Source organism: Leopardus geoffroyi, chromosome D3 (assembly GCF_018350155.1).
Source record: "Leopardus geoffroyi isolate Oge1 chromosome D3, O.geoffroyi_Oge1_pat1.0, whole genome shotgun sequence".
NCBI classification, from domain to species: domain Eukaryota; kingdom Metazoa; phylum Chordata; class Mammalia; order Carnivora; family Felidae; genus Leopardus; species Leopardus geoffroyi.
The window spans coordinates 5392349-5416264 of NC_059339.1; the positions used below are offsets into that span (position 1 = coordinate 5392349).

General features: G+C 57.9%; 1 protein-coding gene across 6 annotated transcripts in view; it reads left to right on the plus strand.

Moving 5' to 3' along the window:
* SCARB1 (scavenger receptor class B member 1) overlaps positions 1 to 23916 on the plus strand; it is an 84324-nt gene that overhangs the window by 32849 nt on the left and 27559 nt on the right. For 4 of the 6 annotated variants that reach the window (XM_045457126.1, XM_045457128.1, XM_045457125.1 and 1 more), the window contains exons 2-11: positions 431 to 588; positions 2239 to 2380; positions 4570 to 4773; positions 6666 to 6761; positions 8231 to 8346; positions 10443 to 10609; positions 15805 to 15923; positions 18837 to 18910; positions 22000 to 22051; positions 23147 to 23293. In XM_045457126.1, the coding sequence (XP_045313082.1) occupies positions 431 to 588; positions 2239 to 2380; positions 4570 to 4773; positions 6666 to 6761; positions 8231 to 8346; positions 10443 to 10609; positions 15805 to 15923; positions 18837 to 18910; positions 22000 to 22051; positions 23147 to 23293 (1275 nt within the window). Of the gene's footprint in view, positions 1 to 430; positions 589 to 2238; positions 2381 to 4569; positions 4774 to 6665; positions 6762 to 8230; positions 8347 to 10442; positions 10610 to 15804; positions 15924 to 16750; positions 18911 to 19086; positions 19201 to 21999; positions 22052 to 23146; positions 23294 to 23916 lie in introns of those variants that run through there. The other 2 variants (XM_045457129.1, XM_045457130.1) reach the window with 2 other exon arrangements.

Sequence of the window (23916 nt, forward strand, 5' to 3'; positions counted from 1 at the left end):
AGTCGGTTAAGCCTCCGACTTCGGCTCAGGTCACGATCTTAACTTTTCATGGGTTCGAGCCCCGCGTCGGGCTCTGTGCTGACAGCTCGGAGCCTGAGCCTGCTTCGGATTCTGTGTGTGTGCGTGTGTCTCGCTCGCTCGCTCGCTCGCTCTGCCCTTCCCCCGCTCGTGCTTGCTCTCTCTCTCAAAAACAAATAAGTAAATGTTAAAAAAAAAAATCTTTAAAAAAGGAAGAAACAATAGTAGGAGTAACTCGCCGACGAACGGACCCTCCGGAGCAGCGCGTGTGCGGAGAGCGCCCTCTGGGTGCCCGGGTGCGGCCCGGCGGTGCAGCCTGGCTCCGGGCCGCGGTTCTAGCCGCCCGCTGGGGTGGGCGCCTGTGGGGACCCGGGTCACGCTCCTCACGGACGTGTTCGTTTTGCCCCCACAGAATGTGCGCATCGACCCCAGCAGCCTGTCCTTCAACATGTGGAAGGAGATCCCGGTCCCCTTCTACCTGTCCGTCTACTTCTTCGACGTGGTCAACCCCAGCGCCGTCCTCCTGGGCGACAAGCCGCAGGTGCGGGAGCGCGGGCCCTACGTGTACAGGTGAGGACGGAGGGGACTTGGGGGGGTCCGGGTCGTCACCCCATTTTACAGTTGAGGAAACCGAGGCCCCCGGGAGCAGAGAGGCTTGCTTAAGGTCAGCCCGGCTTTCTCCAGTCCGTGCCCTCGTGGTTGCGACCGTGGACTCTGGGGAGAGACCTCCCGGCTTTAAAACCTGGCTTTCTGATTGCAGGACGGGGCGGTCTTTCCTCGTGCCTCAGTTTTGCCGTCTGTAAACGGACGGAAACCGTATCCACCCTGGGGTGGCTGTGAGGTTATGAGGACCGGATGAGATCGCGGGGGGCCCTTCGGCGTCTGCCCAGTAAACGTTAGCTGCTGGCGTATTATTACGGTTGCCGCGTGACCCTCTTCCATGGGTCATGGTCTTTGGGAGAGTGCGGCTCGTTGAATCGGCCGGAGCGGTTTTCCGAGAGACGAGGGAGGGCTGTTCCAGCGTGAGACCCAGTTCCCGGCTCCTGCCTGTTCCGCCTGCTGGGACGAGTCACGTCGCAGAACTGCCGACCGGGCTGGTCCGTGAAAGGCTTCGGGGCTGAGCCCGCTTTGCCAAAGTTCCTACTGATTGCTTCCTTCCGGAAGCATTTATTGAGCAGCCCCTGCGTGCTGGGCACCGTGCCAGTCGCTGTGAGAGGCAGACCCAAGCCCCTGCCTCGCAGAGCTGACGTCCAACGAGAGTAAACATGCGGGCCAATCCGGTGGCCGTAAGTGTGGTGAGAGCCACGCAAGGGAAGCCCGGAGAAGTGCTGGAGGGATGGGTGTGGGCGGGGTTGGTCTAACTGGAGGGTCACGGGGGGGACCTCTACCAGTGGAGCGCTTCCCGAGGCCTGGGTGGTGAGAAGGGGGTGCCGCTATCTGAAGATCTGGGGAGAGGAGGGCCCCAAGCAGAGGCGGCGGCAGGTGCAAAGGCCCTGAGGCAGGCAGAGTCTGGTAGTCCGGGAAGGAGAAGGCCTGGCCTGGTGTGAGTGAGGGGGAGAGTGGCAGAGACAAGGCCAGAGCATTGGATGGGGTTGGGTGTCGGGGATCTCGGGGGCCACACTAGGGGCTTGATTTTATCTTGTCTGCAAAGAAGCCTTGTTGGGAAGAGAGTTTCCACTTTTCAGACTTTGTCCGGGTACCCTGTAGAGAATGGGTTAAACGGGGCAATAACGGATCGAAGCGGCTGAGACTTACGTAGCGTCTCCTGTGCTTTGGGCCGCTGTCGGGTGGGTTGACGGGCACCGACCCACTCAGCCCTTACACAGCCCTACGAAGCAGGTCTTGTCATCGCTCCCATTTTATAGATGGGAACACTGAGGCCCCGGGAGTAAGTGACAGAGGCAGGGTTCGAGCCTGGGCCCTGTGTCCCCAGAGTGCACATTCCTAACCACCGCGCCACGCTGCGTCCCTCGGAAAAGCAGCCGCCTGCCGGGGGCGGTGGGGGGAAGCTGTGAAGGAGGTGGCACTCGACCAGGCGGGTGGGGGGGGTGTGTTGGGATCTGGGTGCTCTTCGGGGTGGCCCCGAGGAGCCCCGCGGAGGCTTGGGCGCCCGTTCTCACGGTGGGCTCAGGGAAGGCGGGCCGGGGGCCCTGTGGCTCCCGGCGGGTGCTGCGTCCCTGTGCGGCCGGGACCCGCTGACCCCGACTTCCCCGCCCACAGGGAGTTCAGGCACAAGAGCAACATCACCTTCAATGACAATGACACCGTGTCATTCCTCGAGTACCGCAGTTTCCAGTTCCAGCCTGACAGGTCCCGCGGCCTGGAGAGTGACTACATCGTCATGCCCAACATCCTGGTCTTGGTAAGGCTGCCCCGGGCCGCGCCTCCCCCCCCCCCCCCCCCCCCGCCGGCCCTCATCCCCGTCCCTGCGGGTCTCCATCTCTCTTCACGCCTGCCCCCTGCGCAGGGCCGTCCTGCGTGGGGCCCGGCTCTCAGCCCATTGAGTTTCCCAGGTGCGTCCTTTCTGTGGCTTGGGGGGCCGGCCCAAGTCCTTGTGTGTCCTTTCTTCGTCTGCAAATGTAACATCTCCAAACGGAGGTGCTGGTGGGGGACTTCCTCGGGCGCCCCCAGGTCGTGTCACTGTCTGCAGCGTTTGCAGGCGGGGCCTCCGTCCTCTGCAGCTGGGCCACAGTCGTCGCTGGGCTTGCAGACTGTGTGCCCGTGGGCTGGGGTCCCCGAGCCCGCCTCCGGGCTTGCCGACTCCCTGGGAGGGCTCGCGGGACCCCACTGTGATCTGTCACGGAGGAAGGGTGCGACACAAAATCAGCAAAGGGAAAAAGGCGTGTGGGGTGGAGGCCAGGACTCCCCCACGTCCCCCGGCAACAGGCTGTGACAGCGCACGTGAGTGAAGGCTTATCCCCCGGGAGACCTCTAGACGCTCTAGACACTCCGTCCCCAGGGCTTTTATCGGGGGCTGGTCACGGAGGCACCTTCTGCCTGGCACCCACCGAAATCCAGATCCCCGGAAGGAAAGCAGTGGTCGGCGTAAATCATACTGTTTGTACAAGGAGTCCAGGCACAGAGAGCCCCCCCACCCCCACCCCTTATCAGTCAGAGAGGGGTGGGAACCCCTGCAAACCCAAGTTCCCAGATGGCGGCCAAGGGCCAGTTGTGCCAGCAGGCCTTTCTCGAGAGAGGGGGCTCACGCCTGTCGTGTTAATGCTCTGCTAACACGCTTAGTGTTGATGGGCCTTACACACATTACTTTGTCTACTTGTCGGTGATCCGGGGGCCGGCCCTCGGCTGGGCCCTGGATCCGAGGCGAACTCACCTGCTGAGTCCGTTGGACGGACGGGACAGGGGAACGAATGCATCCCGAAGCTTCACAGCTGCCTCCCCCAGAGTTCGATCCTTAAGCTTTGGCAGCGAAGACGCTTTGCCCCACCGATCAGGTGGGCACAGCCCTCCCGAGAACTCCCAGGGTTCGTGAGCATTCGTGGAAACGGACACGCTCACGTCCTGCCGGGAGGAACTGGGAGGGGCCGTCGGAGGGTAGTGACTTTAAATAGAAATTGCACCTTGCTTCCGACCTCAGAAACTCCAGGGGTAGGAATGTGTCCTCCTGATAGCCTAACACACACAGAAGATGTTTGTACCCGCGGGTATTCCTTTTGGCAACCGCGTCAGAGCAGATTCCAGAAACAACCTAAATATTGTTCCATCGTGTGCAGTTTCGTTGCGGTGGTTTATTGCAGCCAGGCGGTGCTAGGACCTGGCCCGGCAGTAGGGGGCGGGGATGCGCGCGGTGGGCGGGGACGGGGACCCGGGGGCGGGGGGCGGGGCCGTAGGTGGTGGCTCAGCGCAGTCCCTAAGGTATGTCCAAGGGGGAGAAAGGCGGGTACAGAACACAAGCAGAAGGCTATCACCATTTATAAAAGAGCGGTCCTTGCGTGCACGCCCCACGTACACACGTGTGCTTTTACGTGTTTTGAACGGGGGAGCAAACTTCTGTAAGGGGCCAGATAGTAAATATTTTAGGCTCCGAGGGCCACGTAGTCTCTGTTGCAACCGTCCAGCTCTGCCTGCCGATCCACAAACAGCCAAAGACAACACAAATGGGTAGACGTGGCTACGTGCCAATGAAACTTTGTTTCATATGGACGCTGAATGTGCGTTGCCTATCACGTTCGTTGTTTTGAATGCTCTTTTCTTCAACCGTTTGAAAACGTAAAATTGTGCGCCGGTCGAGTCTCCCGACTCCAGCTCCGGCCGTGGTCTCGCGGTTTGTGAGTTCGAGCCCCGCGCCGGGCTCCCTGCGGTCAGCACAGAGCCTGCTTCGGAGTCTCTGTCTCCCTCTCTCTCTCTCTCTCTCTCTCTCTGCCCCTGCCCTGCGGTCTTTCTCTCAAAATTGAGTAAACGTGAAAAATATACAAAAATGTTCTCGGCTCTCAGACCGTACGGGAACAGATAGTGCGCTGGCCTGGGCCCGGCGTGACGTCCAGGGTGGGCGGACCCGTGGCATCTAGCCTGTCGTGTCCCCGGGCTCTGCAGGGTGCGGCGATGATGATGGAGAACAAGCCCATGAGCCTGAAGCTGATCATGACCTTGGCGTTCAGCACCCTCGGAGAGCGTGCCTTCATGAACCGCACCGTGGGCGAAATCATGTGGGGCTACGAGGACCCTCTGGTGCATCTCGTCAACAAGTACCTGCCGAACATGTTTCCCTTCAAGGGCAAGTTTGGGCTCTTTGCGGAGGTAAGTGCAGCTCGGCCAGCAGTTCGGGGGCCTGGGTCGTGTCCTCGTTGCCACGGCCTGGAAGATGGGTCAGCGGCCTGCTTTTCGGGCTGGCCGGGGACCTGGGGGCATTGGGCTGTCAAGGGCAGAAGACCTAACTCAAAGTGGCTTAGGACAAGTAGAGAGTTTGCTGGCTCATCAGACTGGAAACTCCAGGCCTGTGCTCAGGACGCTTGCGGCTGCCGGTGGACGAACGGAGACCGGCGGCCGGGCAGGCGGGTCACGAGTGTTGACCCCGACGCTGCCCCGGGCTGCCTGCTTTCCTCGTGATCTCGACCCCTGATAGTCCGGTAGGGATTGGGCTCCTGAGCCCTGGGCCGACGGACAGCCTGACCTTGGCTCCCTCAACCGCAGGTTTCAGCGAGCCCTCCGAGTGGCTCCAGCCTCAGCCTCCCCTTTGGGCGCTGCTGCTCTGTGTTGGGGGGTGCGGGGGAGGCAGGCTGGGATTCCGTCCCTGGCACGTGATAGACACTCACTACGTTTTGGCAGGTTCTGAGTGGGTGGGTAAGCTGGCAAGTTTGGGGTTAAGTGACATGATTCCTTTCAAAGCGTCTTACAGACTCGTAAACAAGTGAGAATGATTGCAAAGCGAGTAGCAGCCGCGTAATCTGTGTTTGCGTATAACGGAAACCCCGAAATAACATCCCAGCAGTGACTGTTCAGTGTTGGTGTGGTGTCTTCATATCCTTCAGGGATCCAGAGTGTGTTTCTACTACTCTGCTCTGCTATCCTTACGGTGTGGTTTCCGTACTCCAGATTACCACATGGTCCCGTGTGGCTGCCGGAGCGCCCGCGGCCGCACCCACCTTCCGGGAAGCAGAATGGGAAGGAAGGAGCGGTTGGGGATGGAGAGGCAGGCAAGGGAGTGGAGGACGAAGCAACATGACCCAGCTGTCTCCTTCTTTGGGAGGGAGGAAACCAATTTCCACTTGCTTTTGCTTGGCCAGAACTTAGTCAAGTGGCCGCGCCTAACTGCAAGGGAAGTGGGGAAATGCAGCCGAGAAGGCTAAAGGCCGCAGCTGCTGTGCTGATGCCCTGAGTAAGGTTTGGGTTTTGTTACGAAGGAGGAAGGGGAGGCTTCTAGATTTCACCCCACGGTCACTCATTTCTTTGTGTGCTTTGCGAGTCTTTGCCGTGAATTAGAAATCTGTTTCTAGGAAATCTCCTCAGAGTGCCAGAGCCTGGGGCTTTCTGTCCAGAACCTGCTCGATAACAAACATTAGGTCCCGTATCCGTTAGGATAGACCAGGTTATGCTGTGTAATAAGCAGCCCCAGAACCTCAGAGGCTCGAAACAGTAAGTTCGCTCCTGGCTTGTATGCTGTGTCCAGTGTGGGTGACCAGGGGGCCGTCTGCTCTTTTTGGCCACTTCAGGGACCCAGGCTGAGGGAGGCAGCAGCTTGACACACGCTTCCACGACCCCTGCAGCAGCGGCAGAAAGCACCACATGTGCGTGTGCTAGCTCCTAAAACTTCCACCCAGAGGTGGCGTTTCCGTTGATTGGAGAGGTCCCATGGCCTTGCTTTATTTTAAGTCTGGGGGGAGGGGGGCATTCTGCTATTCCCCCCGGGGAGGAAGAGCAGAATCTCCTTGAGTCAGGAAGGGAAGGTGGGACGCTTTCTAGGAGGGACGCTGGAATCGAGTGCCTCTTCTAGAAAGCCCTCTTGTGGAAATGTTCCCTCCTCTTGGTCCCCAGGCACCGGGATGCAGCGGTGAACAAGATATCGAGGCCCCTGTCCTCTGGGTGAAGCGGGGAACGGCCTCTAAATAAACGGGTGTGCTCGAGGGCCGGACCCCAGGGCCTTTGCCCCTGTCGCCGGGCTTAAAGACGCCATTCTCTGTTGTTGTCCGCAGCTGAACAACTCCAATTCCGGGCTCTTCACCGTGTTCACGGGGGTCAAAGACTTCAGCAGGATCCATCTCGTGGACAAGTGGAACGGGCTTAGCAAGGTGAGGGCAAGGGGCGGTGCCCTCCTGCTCGGGGGCCGGGCGGGAGCCACAGAGGCCACCTGTGCTGGGCTCCTTGTTTCTCTTGGAACTCCGGAGGGTGTTCTCCTCTGGAGTGGAGACCGTTCTCGAAGTCGGGGATTTTGCCTGTGGTCGGGGTTCAACTAGCTCTTGGTTCTGAACGGGCGGGTGGGGAATAGAAGCCCTACTTATGTAGCACCTAGTGTGTACCAGGAAGTGAGTTCTTTCTTTCCTTTTGTCGAATTTACAAAACCACTTCAAAAAGACTACGCTGATCCTATAACCACCCATTGCATTAAAAGATGTAATTACACTAGGAACACAGGAAGACGCTCACATTGAAAGGATGAGACGACAGGGGCGCCTGGGTGGCTCGGTCGGTTAAGCGTCCGACTTCGGCTCCGGTCAGGATCTCACGGTTTGTGAGTTCGAGCCCCGCGTCGGGCTCTGGGCTGACAGCTGGGAGCCGGCTATAAAAATTAAAACAAAGACACCAAAAACCAGTAGAGACAGATTAAGTGCCCCTTGCACTGCTCCACACGCCGGCCCCCCTGCACGGGGGCACAGCGGGGAGTCCACGGTGTGTAGTATGGGGCCTTCCTGTCCTCCTCTGTCCCTTCCACGCCCGCGTGCGAGGTGGGTGTGCTCCTTCGAACGTGACGAAATGCGTTGCCCTGCAACTTGCTGTTGTCCACCTTACTTGCCTTTTCTTGTTACGGATGCAAATGTTGTTCACACCTGCCAAGCGCTCACCGTGACCTGGGGGCCCCAGCGATCCCCCCCCCCCCGCCCCCCCATACGTGCCCGGAGCGGCCAGATCACCATTTGCAGCCGGTAACAACCCTTCCCGGCGGAGGCTCTCCGCCTTCCCTGGCTTGTGTTTTCGATGCACAGATACGCGCCGCCGTGCACACAACAGAGGGCCAGAAGGGGAGGGGTCTGTTTTGTTCTTTCCAGGCCTCACTTCCCAGAGGCAGCTGCTGGGTTGAGATCGCCCCCTGGGGGACGGGGGCACCATTATGATTTTAAATATTTTGCTTACCGTAGATGTTTTACCGTAAATACGGCAAATGTTTCACTTACCCCCTCCCTTATCTGTGTTCTGGTGACGTCCTCTCTGAATGGATGCCAGAGTCTCACCTCTCACCTCCCTCCTCTCCTGCTCACTGTGCCCCTTGGAGATGGGGGCGATTTTACAGATAAAGTCACCGAGTCCCCGGGGCAAAGGTGCCCGTTCGAGGGTCCGTGTTCGCGAGCGGGGAGCCACAGCCGACGCTCTCTGGCTGTCCGTGCGGCCGCCCGCTCGCCTCCCCGAGGGGACCGGCTTCTGGAATGGAGTGGTGGGTGCCCTTCTCCCCGGGGCCCCGTGCGGTCGCCGCCCCAGGTCGGGTGTGGTCATCGCCGAGAGCTGTCGCGGAGCTCAATGGGCGCGTCCGAACGCTTCCCCGCAGGTCAAATACTGGCATTCTGACCAGTGCAACATGATCAATGGGACGTCTGGACAGATGTGGGCGCCGTTCATGACTCCTGAGACCTCACTGGAATTCTACAGCCCCGAGGCCTGCCGGTAATTGCTGGGACATCCTGGGTCATCCTGGGCCTTCCCCGGGCAGCGGAAGTTGGCTTTGTGGACGCTCACGGCCTAACCGAGTGGCTTTTCGCGTGTGCTTGGGAAGCACGTTTGGCTCTTTGTGTGTTCATGGACCCTTGGCACGGTCCGGAACTCTCTTTGGTTACAACGTGAAGGGCCACACCCCTCCCCTGCACCCAGAGAGGCTGCGGGCGGGGGTCGGCATGCTGGTAAGGGGCAGGAAGCCATCGGGTCCCGAGGGCTGGGAATGGCGTGAGCACCGGCTCCCTGCGGCATCCGTCCAGCTGCCCAATTGTCCAGTTGGATGCTGAGATCTCTAGACGCGTGTCCGACAGCCTCTTTGGGCTCCAGAGTGTGGCCTTGGAGGCCCGGTGGATTCTGGGGGCCCCAGTGAGGGTGAGACTAGACAGAGCTCTCCTCTGAGAGACCCCTCTGCCGGAGCCGCCTTTGCTGTGCCTCTGTTTACTTTTGAAAATGAGAAATTTCAACCCAGAGAAAAGCCGCAAGCAGGTGCCATTTCCCTCAGTTTTGGCGGTCATTTCTCTCCTGCCCCATCCGCTCTCTCAGCCCCCGGGACCGTCCGAGAGTAAGTTGGACGCCTCAATACCTCAGGGAGCGTTTTCTGAAAACAAGGACGTTTTCTTGCACGACCACATCACCGTCATGAAAATGAAGAAATCTAGCGTCCACCTTAACACTGTTGTCTGGGCCGCTGCTGTCCCCTAAGAACGCGAGTCCTGTCTGCAATTTTAGATTTTCTAGTGGCTGCGTTGAAAAAAGTAACAAGACGTACACGAAGTTAATTTTAACGATAGGTTTTATTTGACCCACCTGTACCCAAAACATTACCACATTGGCCTGTAAGCAACGTCAGATGTTGTTGAAATGTGTCACTTTAAAAAAAAAAAATTTTTTTGTATCAAGCTGTAGAAATGTGGGATGTGTTTTAGCTTACGGCGGGCCACACCCAGACTCGCCCCATCCGAGGGGCGTGTGTGACAGGTGGCCTCCGTGGACAGCACGGTTGTAATCCAGAGTCCATATTCAAGTGCAGAAGTGCCTTTGAGAAACACGGCAGGGTGAACAGGGTGGGGGACACGGTGCTGCTGGCTGAGGCGGTGGCGGCTCAGTCACCACGTGTGGGCAGAACTGAAAGCTGGATGTGTGATCAGCCCGGGGAGGCCGGATGGAGAAAAAGGACCAGGGGCAGGAGGGAGCACGTCTGAGCCACAGCCGGGGGGCCCGTGGGGTGCTGCAAAGGGGCTGGACCCCAAAGAGGCTTTTGGGCCGTGGTGAGGACAATGGATCTTATTCTAGATAAGACTGGAAGCAATTGACGGGACGCCTGGGCGGCTCAGGTGGTGAAATGTCCGATTTCGGCTCAGGTCATGGTCTCGCGGTCCGTGAGTTCGAGCCCCACGGGGGGCTCTGTGCTGACAGCTCGGAGCCTGGAGCCTGCTTGGGATTCTGTGTCTCCCTCTCTCCCTGCCCTTCCCCTGCTCATGCTCTCTCTCTGTCTCTCAAAAATAAATAAATGTTAAAAAAAAATTAGAAAAAAAATACTGGAATACTGCATTTTTTAAATGTTTATTATTTATTTTTGAGAGAGAGTGTGAGAAGGGGAGGGGCAGAGAGAGGGGGAGACACAGAATCCGAAGCAGGCTCCAGGCTCCTAGCTGTCAGCACAGGGCCCGACGCGGGGCTCGAACCCACGAACCGCGAGATCGTGACCTGAGCCGAAAGTCGGACGCTCCACCGACCGAGCCACCCGGGCGCCCCGGGAAGCAATTGCGACTTCACGTGGGGACATGACATACTGTGTTCTTATTTTAAACGGCCATCTGCTTGTGGAGACCAGATGGGTGTGGGCGGGGAGGCGGGGAGAGCGATTGGCAATCCCCCGGCTGAGAGACGGAGGCAGCTGCTGGGACCTGGGGGCGGTGGGGGGTGGGGGGGGGCAGTGCAGGTGGAGACAGTGCAGTGAGGAGGGGCTCAGCTGGGGCCGCCTTCAGCGGGACCGGTCTAGCCGCCATGTGCGGGACGTCATCCTGTACCCTGTCTGTCCCCCACAGGTCCATGAACCTGGTCTACAAGGAGTCAGGGGTGTTCGAAGGCATCCCCACCTATCGCTTCGTGGCCCCCAGCACCTTGTTTGCCAACGGCTCCACCTACCCGCCCAACGAGGGCTTCTGCCCCTGCCTGGAGTCTGGGATTCAGAACATCAGCACCTGCAGGTTTAGTACGTGCCTCTCGTCCCCCCGGGAGGGTGGGCGGGAGGGTGTAGCCCGACGCGACCAGGCATCTCTCTGTCCCTACGAGCCCCCCGCGGTCTGTCTAATCTCTGGCCTCTTTACTCTTGATAATTCCATTAATTGGCCGGAGATAAGGAGGGCAGCGGACCGATAATCTGAAAAAGCAATGCGCCGCGTAGATTAGTGGCTGTCGCACGAATTCCCACAACCTTAGGGGCCGAGAGCGACAGCGACTTTATCGCCCCTGACGGTGCGACGCAGGCCTCCCCAGGCGAGGGCCCAGATGCCCGCGGGCTGACACCTTCCTGGCTGGACGCTCGAGGGCAGATCCACGGGCCGCTGTGCCCTTGGGAGGCCCCCGGAATCCCTTGGTTCCTGGCCCCTGTCTCCAGCCTCACCGCCAGCGACACCACGTCTCTCTGGCCCCACGTCCACGATCATCTCTGATCCCACATCTCTCCTGCTTCCCTCTTCCAGTTTGAAGACCCCGGAGACCATCCCGGGCCCCCCGGGGGTAATCCGGGCCACACGCCCTGAGTTAAAGGCTAGCCGATTAGCAGCCTTAATTCCACCTGCGTCCTTCGGTCCCCTTGGCCGTGGGGAGGCTAACGTTTTCATGGGCTCCACGGATGTCTTTGGGGAGGGCCTCATTGTGCCTGCCACACCAGGAGACGTGCCTTGAGGACGCGGCCTCGTGGCAAGGGCCCTTTGTCCCAAGTTGGGGGGAGAGGAAGCCTCTGCTTGTGGATGGAGCAGTGAAGGGGGTCCGTCCTCCCTCCCGGGACCCCGCCTCCTCCCGGTCCGGGCCCCTCCCTTTGGCCCCCGCCACGTCGCACTGCCGTCACCCCACGTACCATCTGTTCCCCAGTCTGCCCGGTGCGGTCACTCACCACTGGCCCCACGGGGCTATGTAAATCGAAACGGGTTTATGCAACCAGGTTGAAAAGGTGGTGCCTTAGTCGCACTGGCCGCCTTTCAGATGTTTACCACCCGCATGTGCCTGGTGACCTCCGTACAGGACGGCCAGCACAGAAGGACAACATGTTCATCGTTGTAGAAAGGTGTGTTGGATGCTGTTCTAGAGAGCAGCCCGAGGGACCTTTCCAAAACACGGATCGCCAGCCAGCCCTTTGCTTCAAATGTCTAACAGCTCCCCCGTGACGTATGCCAGAGCCCTGACCCTGGTCTCCGTGCTCTGCGGGATCTGGCCCGTGCCAGCTTCTCTGACATCGTTTCTTCCTCTGCTTCCCCCACCAACTAGTCTTCGGCCCCATCGTCTTCTCCCTGTTTCTAGAGTCTGTCAAGCTTGGTCCTACCTCAGGCCCTTTGCATCAGCTGTCTCCCTGCCTGCAGAGTCCTTTCCCTAGATATCCATGTGGATCTATGTGGATCATTCCCTCCTTTCCTTTTGGTCTGTTCAGATGCCAGCTCCTCCAGGTGGCCTGCCCTGATTTCCATGCTGAAGTTGCCCCCCGCCAGCCGCTCTCTGTCACCTCACCCTTGATTGCGTTCTTGGTGCTCGGCACTCCCTGAAATCCCTGACTGTGTGTTTTGTTTTATTTATTGTCTGTGTCCTTCACTAGACTGTAAGTGTTCTCGGCAGGGCTCTGTCCTCAGCTTCTAGAACTGTGGCTGGTATGGAGCATTTGAAGGTATGGGTGTGCGGGTGTATCCTGCACTTAGGACATTGGGGCTCAGGGCTGGGACATGCCCGAGGTCACATGGTTGATGGGACAAAAAACCACTCCTCACACGACTGGGTCTTGCCTCCTGGGGGCCTGTGGGGGGCCGAAGCCGCATTTCCAGCTGGAGATGGGGATCCGAGAGGGGTGGTTTGCAGCGGGGTTTGTGGGGGAGAAGGATTGTCTGCGGGTTGGACAACGTCCCCAAGGTCAGGCAGAATGGGGTGCTTGGTAGGTGACGGGTTTAGAGCTGGGGGCTGGAAATGCCCTCTGTCGTGGCCTTGTGGGAGCCCCCCTGACCTTGCCCTCTGTTGAATTCTGTGGGCATGGCTCCAGAGATCAGCTGTCGTCGGAAGCTGCCTTCCGCCCCGTGTGCCAGCTCGGTTTTCTTGTGGGCTGGCTTTGCTGCCAGGCGGGCTCTCCCCTCGGGCCCCAGGCTCCCCTGCTCCCCTCTGGGGGTCCTGCACAAAGGGGGCACCATAAGACCTCCTCATCCGGCAAAAGCTCCCAGGTTTCACCCTGATCGGTCCACCTTGGATCCACGGCCAGCTGTGACCCCATCACCGTGGCCAAGGGTTATGCCGATTGGCCAGGCTGTGTCACATGCTCAGCCCCTGATTCCGTGGGTGGGGCCAGCGCTCGCCTAGCCTGTGAGGGGCGGGCTGGGGTCTAGGTTGCAGAAAAAAGAGTGGGTGCCCGGCAGGCGCAGACCGTGTGTCCATCCGCTCGGGAAGGCTAGGGAGGAGGTTGGCACTGTCTCATCTTAGCACATCTGCCCAAACGACCTCAAAAGTGCAAGGGAATTTTAGGGGCATCCGGGTGGCTCAGTGGGTTGAGTGTCCCAGTCTTGATACGGGCTCAGGTCATGATCTCCCAGTTCGTGGGTCGGAGCCCCAGGTGGGGCTCTGTGCTGACAATGTGGAGCCTGCTTGGAATTCTCTCTCTTCCTCCGCCCCACCCCCCACCAAATAAATAAATAAACTTAAAAAAAAAGCGCAAGGGAATTAAAACATAGGTATAAATAAGATTTTTCCCTTTTGTGTTGAAATGAACACGTGTACCGAGAGGTCCCCAAGCAACACGTGCAGTTTGAAATTCCACAAAGCACACGGACCCGTGTAACCGGCCCCCGGATCATGACTCTCGGCTCCTCAGACTTCCGTGCTGTGTAAGGTCCTCAGACTTGCTCAGCAGAGCCTCTTAGTCATAATCTGTGGCGATCCTGGGCTTCCGTCTGGCTGGGGGCACCACAAAGCTGTAAATGGCTGACCACTCATTGCCCGTGCCGTTTGGAAATCCAATAGAAAGGGGCACGTGCATGTGTGCTTGCTAGGAAAAATCAAGCGTGCTTAGCGTCCGAAGCAAGTGATGGCACGTTGGTCTCACCCACTCTAGGTTTCCCCAGGCTTGGACGCACGCGGGGGCTTGTTTGAGATTTGCGACCCTCAAGGGCCTGACGAGGTGACTGCCCCCTTACTGAGGGTCTCGCTTCTGCCGTCTGTAAACATGGGGTCCTCGTGTTTGCTCTGGTGGTCTCCTTTCACGGCAGAGATGGGAGAATGGGAAATGAGGTTTTCCGAATTGTGGGACGTTGTCTCTGGGGGTGGGGTGCTCAAGGTAGCTTCGAAGGTCCCAGGAGGTGGCTTTAAGTGACATTGACCGACTTGGGAGAGGGGCTTCGTGCTTTCCCAGTCCCTTACCCTCCTTCCAGATACCCCCAGCAGAGTCTCTGTCGGTGCTAAGAGGCCTTTCCAGCGCCCATCTTTTTTTTTTTTTTAATTTAATTATTATTATTTTTTTACATTGATTTATTTTTGAGAGACAGAGCACAAGTCAGGGAGGGGCAGAGAGAGAAGGAGACACAGAATGTGAAGCAGGCTCCAGGCTCCGAGCTGTCCGCACAGAGCCCGACGCGGCGCTCGAACTCACGAACCGTGAGATCATGACCTGAGCCGAAGTCGGACGCTCAACCGACTGAGCCACCCAGGCGCCCCTCGCCCATCTGTCTTTTTAAAAGATTTTTATTTTTTTTTATTTTTTAAAAGTTTATTTATTTATATTGAGAGAGAGTGCACCAGCAGGGGAGGGGCAGAGAGAGGGGGAGAGAGAATCCCAAGCAGCCTCTGCCCTGTCCGGACAGAGCCCACTTTGGGGCTCAAATTCACGAACCACGAGATCATGACCAGAGCCAAGATCAAGAGTCAGACATGTCACCAGCTCAGCCACCCAGGAGCCCCTAAAATTAACCATTTAAAAATGTTCAGTCCAGGGCTGCCTGGGTGAGTCGGTTAAGTGTCCGACTTTGGTTCAGGCCATGATCTCACGTTTCGTGAGTTCGAGCCCCACATCGGGCTCTCTGCTATCAGCACGGAGATCCTCTGTCTCCCTCTCTCTGCCCGTCCCCACCCCCCTGTCAAATTAATGAACATTTTTAAAAATGTAAAAAAAAAAATGCAGTTCAGTGGCATTTAGCACATTTACAATATTGTGCACCTACCGTCTCTGTCTAGTTCCAGAATGTTCTCATCCTTCCGAAAAGAGACCCATACCCGTCACCGGCCACTCTCCATCTCCCCTCCCCCGGCCCCTGGTGAGCTCAGTCTGCATTCTGTCTCTAGGATTTGCCTCTTCTGGATCCTCGTGGGTTTTTGAGAGAGACTCATTCTTTTCCTCGTCAACTCATTGTCCGTCAGGCCCTTTGTACGTTGTCCTGAGCATACGAGGATGTGTTGGTGTTTGCCTTGCTCGCTCAGTTGATGGGGAGGTTCAGCCTCACGTTTCTGGGTGTGAATTGCTCACACGGAGGGGCCCGAGTCAGTCCCTATTCACACTCGCTGGCGTCCGTCCCCCACACCGGCTGCTGGGAGAGGAGAAGCGAAGCAGGTGCGTCTCCTTCCTTCCCGTTACGTTAGGGAGACCTGGCCGCAGGCGTGCACCCCTCAGCGTCTCCGAAGTTTGCCGCGTTGCCTGCGGAATACAGCCTGGGCTGCTTGGCTTGGCGATCGAGATACCCCTTCCCCACCCAAGTCCAGATCTGGCCTCGACTTACCTTTCTCTCCTTGACTCCTGGAATTCTCCTCCACGCCCTGTCTGCTCCACGTGCGCCGTGCATTTCCCCACCTCCCTGCCTTTGCTTCTGCCAAACCCTCCCCCTGAAATGTCGTGCCCTGGCCTTCCCTGCCTGGCGTATTTTAGCCATCCTCCTTTCCTTCCTGTGATCTCCTCACCCACGTCAGCAGCTCCTCCGTTCCCATCCCTGGGACACAGGGCTCGTCTCTTCCCAGTGCCTGGCATCTCTTGGGCACTTGACAGGCATTTACAGGCCGGATGAAGGGAGTCTCTCTGTCTAGTTATTGTCGTTTGCATTTTGTCATCATCCACGGGCTCTGTAGGCAGCGGCTCTGTTTCATCCCGTGAGCCTGGCACGAAGCAAGCCTTGGACGTGCTGACGCTCTCCCTTGTCTGATGCCCCCCCTTCTCTCCGCCCCTCTGCCTTCTAGATGCACCCTTGTTTCTCTCCCACCCTCACTTCTACAACGCCGACCCGATGCTGGCAGAGGCGGTGCTTGGCCTCCACCCCAACCCAGAGGAACATTCCTTATTCCTGGACGTCCACCCGGTGAGCCCTTGCCTGTCAGCCTGTGGGGGGCGGGATGCCAGCTTCTCCCCCTTCCCTCCCCCCAGGCACTGAGCTATTCTGGTGGTGGGGTAGGGGGGTGATGGGAAGCCTGGCTTTCCTTGGCATTGATAGCTTCTGGAATGTCAAGCTGTCAGAGGTCCCTACTTTGCCCTGACTCCATAGTTCAAGGGATTCATTGTTTCGTCACAAGGGAATTGTCTTTCTGAAAGGACCATAAGACAGTAAATCAGTTAGAATTATCAGCATAGGAGTTAGCCAGAAGAGCCCTCTGACCGTGCCAATGTATCATAAAGATCCCTAGGTCCCGACAAGAGCCTGGAATATCTTGTAGATAAATTGGCTTCTGGGGAATTTGTCCTCTGTGACATTCTGTCTGCAGGCGGGGACCAAGAGAAGAGGGTAGCAGGCCCACAGAGGTGGCCCTCCTGTGGGCCTATCTTTACCTGATTGCCTTATCTCCTAGTATCGCTGTCACCGTAAAAGGTGCCCATTTGGACCTGGCGGCCTTCACTGTTGATTAAAAATCCTGCGGGGTTCTGTCTCCTGCATGGACACTCGTGGCCTTCCGCACAGGCCTTTTTCAAACCTCTTCTGCCTGACACCGTTCCACGTCATTTCTCTGCGTACCCCTCAGATTTTCGGAGCTCCTGACTCCGTTCACCAGCCCCTGGCACTCCACCTTCTCCCCCTGCCCCGCCCCCCTCTCTTTTCACTAAGAACCCAGGCTGGTTAAGTCAACTGTCTCTCTTTTCACTAAGAACCCAGGCTGGTTAAGTCGTCTCTCTCTCTCTCTCTCTTTTCACTAGGAACCCAGGCTAGTTAAGTCAACTGTGACTCCATGCACTTCAGCTCCAGCAAATGGTGCTTGCACACTCATTATGGTCCAGACACCAGCCGGAGACTTTCACATGCAGTAACGCAGTAAATTTGCACAATTATCTGGGCAGTGAGCACTGCTCCTCCCATTGTACAGATGGGGAAACTGTGGCCCAGATAGGTCACGTGATACAACTAATATATGGGATCGTTGGCTCCACAGAGGAAAGATCCATTCTGTTCCGTTCATCGCTTGACTTCTAGCCAGCCGTTTGCATAGAGGAACTCAGTAGGTACAGGTTTGATAAGTGGGCATAAGGAAGTGGCAAAGCTGAGTCCAAACACAGGCCTTCTGACGCCCCCACCTCATGTCCTGTGCTAATATCTAGTGAATTTTAATGAGGTTAATTTAATGGTATTCATTAATTATATTGGTAGTAATTTAATATTAATATATTACGTGTTCCATTGAAGTTCGTTCTTTCTTGTTAGAAATGTTAAGGCTCGGGGCATCTGGGTGGCTCAGTCGGTTAAGCATCCGACTTCGGCTCAGGTCACGATCCCACGGTTCTCGAGTTCGAGCCCCGCGTCGGGCCCCGTGCGGACCGCTCGGAGCCCGGAGCCTGCTTCGGATTCTGGGTCTCCCTCTCTCTCCGCCCCTTCCCCGCTCACGTTCTGTCTCTCTCTGTCTCGAAAATAAACATTAAAAAAAATGTAAAAAAAAAAAAAAATGCTATGGCTTTTCCACATCGTCTTAACGTTTCGGGGTCTCCGAGACCACCCCCGAGTCTGACGATTTGCTAGCAGGACTCCCAGACTCAGCATATGGTGGAAATCACGGCTGTGATTTGTTGCAGAGAAAGGACACGGAGTACCGTCTCCCAGGGGGGCCGCACAGGACACACTTAGTTCCCCCAGCAGTGCGGTGAATCATCCCCCAGGGAAGCCCGTTAGAGACAGCACCCTGGGTGCTCACCGGGGACTTTTCCCAGCGGCACCCTCTGCCTGGTACCTTCCAAACTTCCAGACTCCCCGCGGGAAGACTGATGGTCGGCATAAATCACAATGTTTGTACAAACAGTCCAGGCACAGTGAGCCCCCCTTATCAGTTAGGGAGTGAGGGGGGGGCTCCCGAAATCCAGGTTCCCGGACACCAGCCACCGACCAGCCCGGCCAGCAGGCCTCTCTGAGGAGGACAGCCTCCGGCCTGCTGCCTTATCACTTTTCCACCCGCGGGTGGACTCCCTCCCAGCCTGCCGGTTCTTGGGTCCAAGCTCTCCCTGGTCTCGGGAGCACGGCCTTTGCGCTGTCCCTCTGTGCCATCGGGGCCCGGAAGGCCTACTTTTCATGGAAGATATTTGCCCTTTCCCCCCCGATGCGCGTGATCGTCACGCAAGCGTTTATGGCCCTGAGTGTGGCTGTTTTCCATCCCTCATTTTGCCCTGCAGTGAGGTGGCGGGAATGAGCCCCTTTTGCAGATGAAGAAACAGGCCTCAGCTAAGAGGCGACAGTTCCAGCCTCCCGACCTCCAACCTCGGTCCCTTCCCTCTTCGGGAGCCACCTCCCTGAGTTGGGGCCTACGCGTGTGTCGCTTCTCCTGCTGTCTGCTTACCGCTTTAAAAACTCCTCTCTTAGAAGAAAAGGGTAGGTTTCGGCACAAAGGAAGTTTCCTGTCACCACCTCGCGTCGGAAATTACAAATTTCTCGAAAAAAACAAGGCGGCAGCCATAAAAGTGAACACAAGGGTAAAAAGATCATTAGGTTTGAGACAGTCAGGGCAAGTTGTGTGATGGAGAGCGACTTTATTCACATGCAAATCTATTTTGTTTGGTCTGGAGGAGGGGGGGAGGGGTGGGCAACGAGTGGCAAATGTCACTCTGCACTCAGAGAAGCGTCGTGGGCACAAGAGCCTTGGGGGAAGCGTGTGTCCCCCCCGGAAGGGCCTGGAGCCAGCGGGGAGGCCCCGTGCCCCGGCAGTTCAGCCCTGACGCCTGCCCTCTGAGCGGGACCAGGGACGCGGGTTTGGGGGCGTTCCTGGGGCGCGAACCCAGGCCCCTCACCGTGCTGTTCCTACAGGTCACCGGGATCCCCATGAACTGCTCTGTGAAACTACAGCTGAGCCTGTACGTCAAGGCCATCAAAGGCATCGGGTGAGTGGGTCCGGGAGGAGGGGCCGCGTGGCTTGTTTGGGGGCGGGGACTTGGGCCTGGGGGGGGGGGATGTCCCCAGGGACCCGCACGTGGGGAGGGAGACTCTCCTCCCGGATGTGCCGGCTGGTCCCCGGCCCGGAACCCCCGCTTTTTCTGTCTGAACATCTGTCCCCCAGATTCAGCAGACTCTTCTGTCCAAGCGGTTTCCCACTCAACAGAAAACTGGAAAAAAAAAAAAAAAATTAAATCCTGGCAAAAGCAAGTCTTTGAAAATGGAAACTCACCCAACAGGCATTTTAAAGTGTGACTCTTCCCTTTGTGGGAGGAATATTTTAAGCCCTGCTATTCCTTTGTGTTTTGCTTTATTTCCGTGTTGCATAGTGGCCTTACCGAGATACAATTCACATACCGTTACGCTCACCCTTTTCAAACGTACAACCCGGTGATTGGTGGCAGATCCGTGGAGTCGCGCAGGGCCGTCGCAGTCCGTCACCCCCAAAGATACCCCGGGTCCGTTAGCAGCCGCCCCCCGCCTCCCCCAGCCCCTGGCAGGCCCTGATCTACTTTCCGTGTCTCTGGATTTGCCTGTGCCGGAAACGTCCCATAAATAGAAGCGTAGGAGACGTGGCCTTTGCCGTCTGGCGTCTCTCACCGGCGTCGTGTCGTCAGGGCTCATCCGAGGCGTAGCAGGTGTCCGAGCGTCTTCCGTTTTATGGCCGAATCCTGTTCCGTTGGACGCACACGGCGCGTCTTCTCGCTCAGTTGAGGGGCATCTGGGTCTCTGTCGCTTTTGGCCGTCGTGAGTAGCGAACGTGCCCGTGTATGTTTCTGGTGGGTGCACGCTGTCGATTCCCTTGGGCAGACACCTGGGGGCGGATCCCTCGCCGGGCGTCGCGGGAACTCTGCGTTCAGCGTTGGAGTTGCTGTTTTGCACGGCAGCTGCCCGGTTGGCCTTCCCGCCAGCAGCGCGGGAGCCGTCGGGCCCCCACGATCCTCGCCAGCTGTGGTTGGAACGGGGCGCCGTGAGGGGGCTGGGCGAGGGGCTGCGCCGGTTTAGTCGTGGTGGTAGGGTCTGGCTTCTGTGTTGTGTTTTGTTTTGTTTCTTTACGCATATTTGGAATAGTTTCATTAAAAAAAAGCTTCCCCTACAAAGATTCCTGGGCTGCAGGAATGTGAGCATCTATCTCGCCGCCTTTGTGAAATGCCTTTCAGCTGGAAAGAACACGCTCCTCTCTTCCGCTCCCGCCCTGGCTTTTTATCTGTGTGTTTGGGGGCTGTCGGAGGGTGTGCTAGGTGGTGAAATAGCACAGGGGGTTCACCAGGCGCCTGCCCCCCCCCCCCCCGACCCCGGAGCTCCGGCTCTGGGGCCTGCATCACTTCGTGGGGGACCAGCAGGTGACTAGGAGAAGCCGGGCAGGCCGGGTGGGGATGGGGCCCAGGACCCGCCCCTCCCCAGCACCAGGGGGCTCCTGCCCACTGTGGGCCCCATCGGGTGCATTTTCAAAGGCGTTTCTCAAAATCTGGATTTTAACCAGCGCTCTCTTAACTATCACCTGTGGGAAGTGAATTTGAATCCCCGACAAACGTTGCTCAAGTCAGCAGGACCCCCGGGGGCCGCTGGATTCTGCGTGGTGGGGACTCCCGGGCCTCTACCCTGACCTGACCTCTCTGGGCCTCTGGGTGCCGGGCGACAGGCACGACAGGGCGACACAGCTGTCTGACCCCCCCACTCCTTCTGGCCTCGAGGGAACTGGTCTAACAGCGGTGCCTCCCGCCAGCCCTGAGGGCCAGTGGGCAGTGGCCGTGGGAAAAAGCCGGAGACACAGCTGCCCGCATGGAGAGCTGTTTCGCTGCGGCTCGTCCGGGGGACTCTGGCGCCCCATCCTCGCAAGATCCAGACAGCTGGGTTGCGTGCTCTTTGCCCTGAACTTACACCAGTTCTTACAAACTCAAATAAGAAGGGGCCAGCGTGGACTTCCTGTTGTGTTTCTGTAATGTTTTCTGTGTGTCGCCTCCGCGGCGGGTGCCGTATAAACTCGTTGCCCTGCACGACACTCTGTGTCTCAGGCGGCCCGAGAGAGTTCTGAGAGTGGTGATTGAAGGATTTGGGCCATTCGTGCCGACTCTGGTTCTGTCCCCCTCGTGGGTCCCCTTTCCCCTCCGTCCGGCTGTGCCTTCTTTAAGCAGACCCCAAAACGGTGAAGCTGAAGAATATTTTGGCCCGTTTGTTTGCTGGTAACGAACAACAGCGACGACAGTAACGAGCTTGGAGTAGTTTCTATAGGGTGGGTGTTCTTCTGAGCACTTTTCATGGGGCCGCATTCAGTGCCAGTGCAGTCCCCAGTTGGCGGAGGAGACACAGGGAGGGTAGGTCGCGTGCCCAAGGTCACACAGCTAGTCTGTTGTGTCAGGGGGACCCCAAGACAGACCACCATCCGGTTCGATGATTCAGTGGGAAGACACCCAGGACCCAGAACATAGTTGTACTCGTGGCTGTGATTGATTACGGCGGAAGGATTCAAGCAAAATCAGCGAAGGAAAAGGTGCGCAGGGTGAAGTCTGGGGGAGCCAGGCAGAAGCTTCCAGAACCCTCTCCTGGGACAGTCACATAGGACGCCCTTAATTCCTCCAGCATTGAGTTGTGACAACACATGCGAAGCGTCTTCTACCAGGGAAGTCCATTAGGGACTCAGCGCCCAGGGTATTTATTGGGGCCTGGTCACGTAGACACCCTCTGGCGTGGACCCAGCCTCTAGACTCTCCAAAGGAAAGCAGGAGGTGCTGGGTGCATTACCATCCCGAATTAATGTGGGCTTTTGTTTCTAAAAGGAAGCAGTGGGCATCAGCCAGGTCGCTGGCAGTCCCCCCGGCCCCCCACCGTGTAGGTGACGTGAGTTTTTAATTCAAAAAGATGTGAGCAGATCGCCGAGTTGCTCCCTGCCAGGAAATACCCCTCTCTCAAGCCGGCACCCGTCCAGTCCTTGCAAAATCAAATCCCTCCTGATCTGGACCCTACGATCACATGTCCAAAGCTGCCTGACATAAAAAACATGCTGACAAAACTCACAATGTTTTGTTCTTATTTCCAGACAAACAGGGAAGATCGAGCCAGTAGTCCTGCCGTTGATGTGGTTTGAGGAGGTGAGAGGCTGTCTCACGTTGCCTGCGCGGGAACCGTTGGGCGTGGTGTCTGGGACCCCAGGGAGGGGCCGGTGTGGGCTTTGCAGGAGGGGGGCTGTTTGTGGAGGAGGGGAGGCTGGGCTGGGAGCTGGAAGGCGGGGGGGGGGGGGGGGGGGGGGGGGGGGGGGGGGGGGGGGGGGGGGCGGGCTATAAAACCATCTGTTAGAAGCTTCCTGAGGTCCAAGCGCTTTGTATCAATTTTCCCACGGAGTTGAAAGGATCACTTGAGGTGAGAAAGACAGAAGCTGCATGAAAATGTGAAGCTCTGTCTGACCCAGGGTGTAATTTTGTAAATGCACTTGACCACTTCTCCGGAGAGGGAGGAAGTTGCTTTTCAGAGTGTCAGCTTTTCTTTTTTTAAAAACACTTTTTAATGTTTATTTTTGAGAGAGAGAGAGAGAGGACGAGGGGGGGAGGAGCAGAGAGACAGGGACACAGAATTCGAAGCAAGGGCCAGGGTTTAGGCCGTCGTCGGGTCTCGAACCCACGAACCGTGAGATCGTGCCCAGAGAGCCGAAGTTGGATGCTTAACCAACTGAGCCCCCCAGCCGCCCCCAGGGTATCAGCTTTTCCCTCGAACTTTCTTTCCTCCCAGCTTTTCAGGGTTCCTTCTGGCCAGCTTGTTTTCAATCAGTCGGAGCTCACCTCACAGGCTGGGCCGGTTGTGGGAGGCGGAGCTCTGCCTCATGGCCCCGCCCTCCCGGGGAGCCTCAGCCCGTCACCTTCAGGGAATTAGGACAGAGAACTAGAGAATCCGCGGGCAGGTGTCTATGGGCCGGGCCGGAAGTCGCAGCATACCGGGCCCGCCTCCTGTTGGCCGGAACACGATCACGTGCCCCTGTCCGGCTGCAAGGGAGTCTGGGAAATGTAGTCCTGCGTGGGGCCCCGAGGGAACGGAGGCCCCCACAGGCTCCATCACAAGCTCTGGGGGGGGGGGGGGGGGCAGCCGTGAGACGGGTGAGGGGCGGGGGACCTGGAGGTGGCGTGGCGTGGCCTCCGTGTCCCCGGCCTGCCGAGTGCGGCCCAGCCTGTTAGTCTGTTGTTCTCCATCCCCAGAGCGGGGCAATGGAAGGTGAGCCCCTGCAGACCTTCTACACCCAGCTGGTGTTGGTGCCCAGTGTGCTACACTATGCCCAGTACGTCCTCGTCGGGCTGGGCTGCGTCCTGCTGTTCATCCCCATCATCCACCAGATCCGGAGCCAGGTAGGTGGCGGCTGGAGGGAGGCCCGGGCCCAACGGCCCCCTGCTCGCCTGTCGGGGTAAGCGGGATTCGGATGGGCTCGCCCGGCTGTTCCTCCAGTCGCTCCCTCAGACGCCCTCAGCTTGGAGCCCGCCTTGGGCAGCGGTGCCATGTCTCTGCCTGGGGCAGGGGAGCTGCCCTGCGTCTCTGCCTCACTCGCGTCCCGCATTGACCACTTTTTTCTGCCTGTCCCGGGAGGCCTGGGGACCCTCCCTTGGAGGGGCTTTGGGTGGGCTCTGATAATGAGACCTGGTCCTTGAATGGTTTGCTCGTCAAGTCAGCACCTGCTGGTGCCAGGTTCACGGCCGTGAACGAGACAGACACGGTCCCGCTCTGGGGGCACGTGGCTTCCCTGTTGGGGAGACAGAAGACCAAGTAAATAGAAAAGATCATTCCGCCGATGATAAAGGTGGCGGGACACGTGACAGGTTAGTGCTGTCCGGTAGAAATACGTGAGCCGCATCCGGGATTGGAAACTTAGTTTTTTCAGTAGCCACATCCAGTAAAAAGAAATCGATTTTAATCCTAGATTTTGTTTAATCCGGATAGGCCCGAAATACGGCCGTATGAACATGCAATCAATATA